The sequence below is a fragment of the Solanum stenotomum genome, chromosome 1 (assembly GCF_019186545.1).
Source record: "Solanum stenotomum isolate F172 chromosome 1, ASM1918654v1, whole genome shotgun sequence".
NCBI classification, from domain to species: Eukaryota; Viridiplantae; Streptophyta; class Magnoliopsida; order Solanales; family Solanaceae; genus Solanum; species Solanum stenotomum.
The window spans coordinates 20,306,460-20,316,346 of NC_064282.1; the positions used below are offsets into that span (position 1 = coordinate 20,306,460).

Sequence of the window (9,887 nt, forward strand, 5' to 3'; positions counted from 1 at the left end):
GGGGGATTTTCTATGCTCTGATATCTTGACTTTTATAAGGCCCCTACATTAACTGCTAAGCTAGAGGAAACAAACTGTCTCCATCTTTATATACCACCATGAACTGCCAAAGCTGGAGGAGACAAAATCTAGCAAATTGTTACCTGATTTGACTCTTTCAAACTTCGGTTCACCCCAGTTCTTGTCAAGGCACAATACAACTTTGTTATTTGTCCAATGTGGAATGATTTACGAACTTATGATGTGTTAACCACAATACATCTATGTTATTTCTCCAATGTGGAACAATTTACAAATGTAAGATGTGTTAGCCACAATATACCTATGATATTTGTCTAGTGGAAGAAACAACAATATCCAACTTAAGAATTTAATTGTCTAACATTCTACCACGCTCCCTCAAACTCAAAGGGAAAAATAACAACTAGAACTTGCTTATTTTGAAAACATTGAAAGCAAACATTACTACAAAATCTTGATGGAAAGTCACCAGAAAAGCTCTGCCACCGGAATCTCTATAAGTTATTGCCAGAATGTTGGATGGAAAGGATGCACTTGCCATTAGAGAGGTCACCGAAAAGAATGGTGCCTCTAGAATAATCACTGGAAATAAATACAGCGCCACTGGAAATTGTCAGAAAAAGGTGTCTCGAGATCAGAAAGAACGGCACAGCGGAACAATCACTGGAAAGAGGCGCTTTGACACACGAGCAATTGCCTGAAAGAGGCATGAACCGTCAAAGTGGTCGCCGCAAAGAAGCAAATGCCACCAAAGTGGGTCAAAGAGGCACAATCCGGTTGTAGCGATTGTCAGAAGAGACACGATACCACAAGAATGATCACAGGAAGTGGTGTGTTGCCACCCAATAGGTCATCGGAAAGAAAGAAAGCATACGAAACTTTGGCTGCACAAGCAGCATAAGGCCATATGCAGGAAGGTGAAACTACATAAGCCTAACAAAATGGTAGAAGCTTTCTTTTTGATAAAGGTAAAATTTTATATAAGCACCATCATTAAGAATCTGCTGTAATGTACGTCAAAGTTAAAGAAGATCTTACAAGTTACGTAAAAAGCTATTAAGGTCAATCATGGCCTCAACATCGTGAGTATCACGTACATTTGCATATTGCTCCAAACAGAAACAAAGAAATACAGTTAAGAGAAGCGAAGAGGATACATTGATGAATTTAAAACATGATGACTACAAGCATGACTATTTATAGGCATTAGTTAGATGCGATACATATATTTAGGTTCATTGTTCTAGGAGAAAGGATGCTATTCTATTCATTAAAGATGCTAAGGGTGTTTGAATTAGTGTTAAAGATGTTTCGAGGTCAATATACCTGCTAATGCTAATACCATCATCTTTATGGTGGTCAGTCTGGAAAGAAAGAAATGGAAGATGTTTTGAAGATAGATCCAATTCCATCCACAAAGTTAAATGGAATTGTATAGTATCTCTACTTTTTTGGTGTAAACAACTTTGTATAGATGATATAAGATCAGATTATAGATTTGATAGGAAATCTGTAATTATCCCTTTTTGGAGGTAGCCAGCATATCCTTAATGCTGAAGAATTCAACCTTACCAGTTTCAAAAATAAATAAATACATGCATGCATATAGTGGACTCTTTGGAAAGAAAGGAATCAAAGGTGTTTATTTTTTTGATGAAGTAGAAAGGAATCAAAGGTGTTTAGAGGGCATATCCTTCCATATTGTCGACACAATTGTTAGTGGTACTATGTAAGACATTTGAAACTAGCATAGCATCTTTTACTAGCACACACTCAGATATGATCACTCAACCAATGAACTATGCTTTAACCTTAACAAGATTGACACTGACTACATGAATCATTGGTGACATTCCATTCTATACACTTATAAGAAGAGAAAGCGGAAAAAAAAGATACTCCACACAAACATTATTAGCTTATAATGATGTATAGTGAAGACTCATGAGCACTCATTTGATCTTATCAAATCAACCAAATTATGAAATTATCCCTTCCTCAATCCTTTTAATCACATCCAGGAAAAAATATTACCTATATGCTTCTGCAAGAACTTTCTCTATGTGTGTAACATTCCTGATACCAAAAGCAATTGTGTAACCATCCATTGAGTTGTCTTCAAAGCTCAAGGCTTCTGCATCTCCCTCTACCCAATTGAGAAACTTCTCCAGTCCAAAACCTGCATATTGTTAAAAAAAGATAAAAAAAGATGTCCAACAACAGAGATGCATTATTTATTCACTTCAATTTTCTCTACCAGAAATCCCAAATTGGCATCCAATTATCCACGGAATGCAAACAAGACAAAGCAAAAACTTAGAGGTGTTTACCTCTCTCTTCGGCCCTCTTCTTACCCACACCCAACATGTTTGGATTGATGTCACATACATAAATTCTAGTTTCTTCAATCAGGTCATCATCAAGAACATCTTGCATAGCTCTGCGTTTGACATTTTTTATATTTTCAAGGATCCTGAAAGCAACATCCCCTGTAAAATTAGGAAGTTTTTCACTCAAGTGGATTGAAGAAAATACAAAAATAAATAATCACTACCACGAAGAGAACATACTGAAAGTAAAACAGGCAAGAATTTTTTACACTCTGCATTCAAGACAAAAGAGGGATAAGACCATACAGAAACCAATAAAATTCTAAATCCAATCATTTTGAGCATACCAGTGTGTATTTCACGTAGCTGAATTGCTCGAATGCAAATCAATGCAGTTTAGCCAATCACAATTTCAGTTATTTTTTAATGGGTGAAGTGTAACAAACTGGAAGAGTTACAACCGAAAAGATGTGACATTACAAGTTGTGTACTGAGCTAATAAAGTCAACAATGTCAAACTATCATATATATCTAGTGGATCCATGTTGCACCAAAGCCTAAGTAAACATATACAATTGTTTTCAGTGTTAAGCATAGAGTTTTCCTTGTTCACAGAAACTCTATTGCTCCTTCCCTTCCAAATGACCCACCAATCACAAGTTCAGTCATTGATAACGAAGTTCCAAATATATCACAAGTTCAGTCATTGATATCTCTCCCTCCCCCAACCCACCCCTTCCCACCCCCAAAGAATATTAGAGACCAACTAGATGAAAAAGATAAGAGAGAAATATAAGTAGCACATAAAAGAAAGACCTCCTGATCAGTGGCAGAGCCAGAAAATTTAACAAGGGGATTCAAAATCTGAAAAGTAAACACACGAACTAGTGGAAGGGGGTTCGACATCTATTATACATATCTAAAAAATAATTTTAACCATGTATAAATAGTAATATTTTTCGCTGAGGGGGGTCGGATGACCCCCCTCATTACATGCTGCCTCCGCCACTGCTCCTGAAACATTATACCATGTACTTAATTCAGGTTGAGCTAATTGGAAAAATGGACAAATAGGTCCAGGGTTCAAATTTATAATTCTGCTATTTACTTCCATAAGACAAGAAATTCTAGCTAGATTTATTAGCTGAAGAAGCAAAGCTTGGAAGAGGTTTTTATTGCATTACACTCATCCACTGGACATTAAAATAGAAATTTTATCACTTCTAGATCCTGCTTCAGATCTGCTAAAAGCATTTTTCTGCTCTCATCTCACTTATCAACTGTGTAGCTCGGACTTCTTCAAAATGTTGCTTCCCCCATGTTGGATCCTCCAAAAATGCACTACTTTTGGAGGATCCAAAATGCACCCCGTGGCATGTTTGAAGAATCTGGGCAAGCAACATTGCCAATCAATGGTGCTTTCCTTCTTTTAATCCAAGCTTTACATAATCACATAGCAGGATCAATGTTCAATGTCAAAAACATCACCTGTTCCACCAGCCACATCAAGATGCTTCATTCCTGGAAACGGATTCAACTTCGAAACCAATCTGACATAAAAATTGAGACAAGAAATGAAGATAACAAGGATATAATCAGGAAGTAGTTTCCATTTCACCTGTGATACTTTTTACTGTCTTTCAGGTAGGATCTAACCTGTCCTTCCACAAACGATGAAGTCCACAACTCATTAGATCATTCATGAGATCATAGTTTGAAGCAACACTGGTAAAGACATTCCCAACCATCTTACTCTTTTCTTCTTCTGCTACGTCCTTAAAACCTGGAATGCAAACCATGAAATTCCTAACTATACCATATAAGTTGTAACACAAATATAAATCTCGAATAAGGTAATATCGAAATGAAATTTGTTTCAATCAGCCAATGTAAAGATTGAAAAGTTTGTGTATGCAACATAACCCCATAACCTGATACCCCCTTCATCATTAGCGGGGACATAGGGAGGTGGACTACCCACCTTCCATACAGTCATCAGTCACTTTATTTTGCATCATCTCCTTGAGGGGTAGCAATAAGGAGGCTCACCTTCTTCCATAGTTCCATTCCTATTTATTTTAATTTTGTGTTGTATTTGTGCCTTGTGTTTCGAATAGTTCAATGTTTGCATCTATTCAATAATAATGGTAAAAAAGAAAACATTTTTTGCTATCCAACTTCTTAATTCAAGAATTGTCAGTAAAAATGATTTACCATCCATATACATGTGTTTCCTATAAGTGAAACGGTAAGTAATATACCAAAGAAATTGGTCATCACCCTCAGGAATTCGGCTAACTCACAGCAGCCAGCTGCAAAACTAATGTCCTCAGACCAAAATGTTGAAAAAGAAGAATGGAAGAAAAGAAAGCTTTTTAAAACAATACATCCAAATTACTACTTCAAAAAGAAAGTTGTTTTCTTTTAGGAAGCACAAGCAACAAGGATAAAATCATGTTCTCTTAGGTATCACAACAAGTTTACCAATTGTAAATTCAATAACCATCATGCCAAAAAAATTCAGCTTCTCAATAAAAACACAGCAAAGCTAAATTGTATTCCTTCCATTGTGAAAGCAATCTTGCGCAGTTCATTTGAAAAAACAAATATGTAATCCTCATAAACACATAATAATACAAAATGTAAATATGCATACACAAAATTCAACAATAAACAAACCATAGTACATGTAAATTGAACAAAAAAAATGGGTTCTTGATGCACAAGAAGAAGAATAAAACTGACCAAAACTGGTGGCATGTGACTGCAATGTAGAGGCAGGGCAATACATTGAAGATAAGTTCTTTCTCCTCAAACTACGAGCAACTGATCGAACCAAAGTCGCCATTACTGATCCCAAAAAAAAAAATCCTTAAAAACAATACCCTTTTGAACAAGAAATTGAAGAATCAACGCAAAAAAGAAGCACGAAGAAAATAGAAGTTATTGCCGCTTCAAATATGAATCGGTTCGGGTTCGGGTTCGGGTATAAGGGCCAGCGAGTTTGGTTCTGTTTATTTTAAAAATTACCGTTAAATTTGGGTTTTCTATCTCTCTCTCCTTCTTTTCTTTTTATTTTTTTATATCACAAGACATAAATGATTCTAATTGAGTGGATCATATTTGTGTGGGTCGTATCTTTCGTCGTAGGTACAAATTATAATTAAAAATTAGTACAAAATAAAGAATATAAATCGAAATAGATAAAGTAAAATCTTTTTAGGAGGGTCTAAACTATTGTTTTAGTGGTCTTACAGTCAAGTCGTGCTTATGCCGTTGCAAGTTTGGTGTTATTTTCTGTGGAACACAAAGTTAAACTCAGATTATACAAGTGTAGCATATTTTTATGACAGAGAAAGCAAGAAAGAGTCGTGGAAATATGAGCACCACAAATAAAATAGAACAGTTAGTTAAAGTTTGTGGGATGGAGAAGGCAAGTGGAGTGGGGGGAAATGGCTATGAGTGTAGTAGCATGGTTGTCACCATGCACCAACATTTCACCAAACAAATTCAGCTGCCGCTCTGCCATTTCTTCTCAAGCTGAATCTTCCTTCACAACAACTACTGCAACCGCCATTCGTCCTGCTGTTATTCTTCCGGTTTGCATTTCATTCTCCATTCTCATCCTCACCCTTTTATCTATATGTTCATGTCCTCCCCGCGAATTTCAATGTTGTTGCTCCTATCCCAGTTTCTTGGTAAAATTGAGTTCCATAGTTACAGGAACTACAACTTTTGAGTAAAGATTGGTTTTTTAATGTAGTTTCCAATTAAAGTCTTCGTCTTTGCACCAAACCAATAAATTTATGATATTACTTCGGTCCTAAATATTAGTCGTTTTGGCAAACTAAATTTGTTTAAAATTTTTTGACATTTTAGAAAATAAGAAAAAATTGTCACATTTCTTTCGAATTCACCCTTGCTTCTCTAATTGGCGGAGTATCAAATAAGTGAGGCATCAAAGATAGAGATAAAATTTGTTTGGACAACTGTACTCTTGAGTGATTATCATTAGGGCTATGCCTATATTAGATGTCTCTTTTTGAGGTGTATGCAAAAATATTAAAAGACAGAGTTGATGTAATAATTCTTAAGGTTAAGTTACTTTAAGAATATACCGTTATCATTTGTGACTTCTGAATTATAGCTAGAGGGATACATTGATTTTTGTGGTATGGATACTAATTGAGTTTATCATTTATAAACTTCTGCAGGGTTTAGGGAACAATTCAAATGACTATGAGAAGCTGGCTCTCATACTGAAAGGCTATGGAGTACCAACAGCAATAGCAAGAGTTTCAAGAATTGATTGGCTTAGGAATGCTGCTGGTTTGTTGGACACAAATTATTGGCGTGGCACTCTCCAGCCTCGACCAGTGCTTGACTGGTAACAATGTTACAATTTTTTGTGCGTAGCAGCTATCAAGCTATGTTCTTATACATTAATTAAAAAAATTGGCCAGGTACCTCAAAAGAATTGATGAAGCCGTCAGTGAAGCAAAAGAATTGGCTCAAGGTTCTCCAATTAGTTTACTTTCATTACTATTGATCTTAGAATTTTCTTTTAATATGTTTCACTGTTACTCTCTCTCTGTCACGCGCAAGAAAACACACACAAGTTTCTGCTGGTTCTTACTTTCTTTCTGTACTTTTCCTTATCTATTTTCACATGGATCCACTTTCATTTCTGGTCCCAAATGCCTTGACAGACCTTCTTGTTTGCAAAGTGTTCCTATCATCAGGTACATTGTAGTCCAAGTAAATCTTTAATTCCTTGATGTCCCTGCTGTTAGGCTACTCATTTTCACACAGTCTAAATAACATGGGGATATGGTCTCAGTAAGTCTTTTGACTGTCTTAACTGCAATTAATATTCAAAACTTAGTCTTTCTTGTAGACTGGTTATGGTCTTGTTATTTTATTTATATAGTATATAGTACATCATGGCTAAACATGATATGTATTCTGGCATTTCAGTTTGTCTAGATAGAAGTATTCTCCTGCTTGATCATAACTTAGACCAAATTTTTCTTTAGTCTTCGTCATTTACTCCCCTTCATTTTAGTAGACGTCAGTCTTCTTCATCTGGCCTCATTGCATCAATATTGATCCAATATCTAATGTTCTCCCACTTGATTATGACCTGACCAAAATTTATGTTTGGAGTCTTTCACTTGCCTAAATTTGCTCTGAAATTGAACACACGGCGTTATTCTCTGTCCTATCTAGTATCTACTCATTCTAGGTAGCTGCAAGTCCCAAAACATATATACGATTGTGGTTAACCAGATTGCCAAATCCTTCTTTTTTTTACTTCATCTTCCTAGGATTGCAGTGTGTTGTCTTAGCACTTCCGATAGCTACAATTAAATGTTGGTGCTTTCTTTTACAAATTCTATAAATATGGCCTTCAATCTTGATTGACCTACACAGTCCTCTTTACTCAACAGGATATGTTGCAGTCCCATAATCAGGCCACATTTGTTGTAGGTGGGAGTGGAACTTTATCTATTATTGGGCATTCAGCTGGAGGGTGGCTCGCTCGTGTCTATTTGCAGGAATTCGGCTCCTCAGACATTTCCTTGTTACTGACCCTAGGAACCCCCCACCTGTATGTATAGATTTATTCATCTATTGTATAGCTATTCTTTATGCAACTATTTTTACTACACATTTAATAGGTGGCATTTCTTATGGTGATTGATTTGTATAAGCCTAACACTGATATTTGGTTTCATTAGTCCACCACCTAAAGGTTTGCCAGGTGTAATTGATCAGACAAGAGGCCTGTTGTATTACGTTGAAAAGAATTGCGCAAAAGCTGTCTATTCTCCAGAACTTAGATATGTATGTATAGCAGGGAGGTAATTATCAAAATTTTGGTGTTTTATTCATGTGCTTAATTTCTAGTGCTTCTTGTGAACGCTGTTTTCACTGCGATGACACATCATTTCATTTAGTTTGTTCAATGCTCAATGATAGTGAAAGGGATTGTTGAAGCTACTTAACTGTCTGATTATGGAAGTGAACTATCTGACATTGTTCCTATATAGTAGCGCATGCATTTTAACTAAGAACAATGAAACACCAAACAGCCGTGGGAACAAGTACTAACTTGCTAGAGGAATTGCTTCCTGCTTGATCTGTTAAATTTGAGTATTAACATACAGACTGCACCTAAGATCTACGTTACCGAGGTTGTTTATAATTCAGTCCAAGTTAAAACTATCTAAACCTTTTCTTGTCTGTGCCTATCAAGGTTTAGGCAGATGAGAAAAAATCATCCTTTGCTGGATTAGAAATGATTTCTTAACTTAAATCCTTGCTGAGTAAAACCAAATGGAATTCACTTGTCTAGGTATATTCAAGGGTCGCGTTTCTTTGATTCAAGTTCAACATACAGCTCTGAATTCGTGGACGGTGCTGAACAGCCAATGTCAGAGGTTGCTGCTGTAAGCAACACAAATGCAGAGACTGAAGCAGGCACCCCTTTTCGTACACGTTTTGTTGGTCAAGGCTACAAGCAGGTTTATACATAAGCGCTCTTGAGTGCAATAATGCTCAAATTACCAATCTTTATTTAGTTTACATCGAGTTATTCATGAGCAAATATCTGTTACCTAATTACTCTTTCTTCTGAAAAATTTACCAGGTTTGTGGCCAGGCAGATGTCTGGGGTGATGGAGTTGTACCAGAAGTTTCAGCCCATCTGAAAGGTGCACTTAATGTCACTCTGGAAGGAGTTTACCATACACCTGTTGGTTCTGATGATGCTACAAGACCATGGTATGGTTCTCCTGCTGTTGTCGAACAATGGATTCGACACCTGCTTGTCTGACTGTATAGTTTAAAAGACAGCCTGGTGAAATCATTCCTCATTAGCAAGATCTGGGGAAGGGCGACTGTAGTTCCATGGTAAATATTGGGCAAATTTGCCTTATTCTTTGTGGCAAATGGAAAACATTGTTCATGAAAATGTCACATCTGAGCCAATTAATGAAATCTTCTTCATGAGTATTATGAGATCCCCTATACTCATTGTTTTGTCTCTCACATATTCTTAATCAGGAATAGGATTTAAGGACTCGCATTCCAGATTTTTGCACGGTTTGTATGATCCAATGGCAGCTACTTGTACTGTAATACAAGTAAAAATAGTAATGAAGCTGGAAAAGGAGCATCTTACTTATTTTCTAGCTTGAACTTCTAGGAGTCCTAACCTTTAGATCACAATAAATAGCACTAAACCAGCAAGTAAATATAACTAGAATGAGCAATATAAAAGCATTTTATGTGCTTTAAGAACACATAATCCACAGGACCAAAAAGGAATGTGAAAGTGCAAACTCATAAGACATGCAGCTCTAGTTTTATAATTCCTGATCTGTAGATCCCAGTGAGCTGAAATCTACACCTGCTCACAGACACAACTACCACAAATATTGGTATCTGACACAAAGTGCAGCAAGTGTAGTATGAGTACATATCTACACGGTCAGGTGAAGTAACCGTACTTGTTAAATGCAAGTTGCAACT

At 36.3% G+C, this 9,887-nt stretch overlaps 3 protein-coding genes across 3 annotated transcripts in view; 1 reads left to right on the forward strand and 2 right to left on the reverse strand.

Moving 5' to 3' along the window:
• Positions 1 to 5,271, reverse strand: part of LOC125846017 (2-methoxy-6-polyprenyl-1,4-benzoquinol methylase, mitochondrial) — an 8,040-nt gene extending 2,769 nt beyond the window's left edge. The window contains exons 1-5 of the mRNA XM_049525487.1: positions 5,097 to 5,271; positions 4,008 to 4,134; positions 3,840 to 3,901; positions 2,352 to 2,510; positions 2,056 to 2,200 (exon numbers count right to left, since the gene is read on the reverse strand). Of these exons, the coding sequence (XP_049381444.1) occupies positions 2,056 to 2,200; positions 2,352 to 2,510; positions 3,840 to 3,901; positions 4,008 to 4,134; positions 5,097 to 5,199 (596 nt within the window). The 5' untranslated portion in view covers positions 5,200 to 5,271. The remainder of the gene's footprint in view (positions 1 to 2,055; positions 2,201 to 2,351; positions 2,511 to 3,839; positions 3,902 to 4,007; positions 4,135 to 5,096) is intronic.
• Positions 1 to 5,954, reverse strand: part of LOC125845937 (pentatricopeptide repeat-containing protein At3g03580) — a 186,286-nt gene extending 180,332 nt beyond the window's left edge. The window contains exon 1 of the mRNA XM_049525428.1: positions 5,849 to 5,954. Coding sequence (XP_049381385.1) covers positions 5,849 to 5,880 — 32 coding nt within the window. The 5' untranslated portion in view covers positions 5,881 to 5,954. The remainder of the gene's footprint in view (positions 1 to 5,848) is intronic.
• On the forward strand, positions 5,810 to 9,369 carry LOC125845996 (uncharacterized). Its single transcript, XM_049525472.1, has 7 exons — positions 5,810 to 5,950; positions 6,566 to 6,738; positions 6,815 to 6,867; positions 7,842 to 7,962; positions 8,093 to 8,215; positions 8,710 to 8,878; positions 9,004 to 9,369. The coding sequence occupies exons 1-7, from the start codon at positions 5,810 to 5,812 to the stop codon at positions 9,187 to 9,189; spliced, it is 966 nt and encodes a 321-aa protein (XP_049381429.1). The 3' UTR covers positions 9,190 to 9,369.
• The last annotated feature ends 518 nt before the right edge of the window (positions 9,370 to 9,887 follow it).

Excerpts from the sequence above, each read along its gene's own strand:
- LOC125845996 (XM_049525472.1), top strand. The coding sequence starts at position 5,810 with ATGAGTGTAGTAGCATGGTTGTCACCATGCACCAACATTTCACCAAAC. Across the intron at positions 7,963-8,092 it reads ACCCTAGGAACCCCCCACCT|TCCACCACCTAAAGGTTTGC; the intron begins GTATGTATAGAT and ends TGGTTTCATTAG. Across the intron at positions 8,216-8,709 it reads TATGTATGTATAGCAGGGAG|GTATATTCAAGGGTCGCGTT; the intron begins GTAATTATCAAA and ends TCACTTGTCTAG.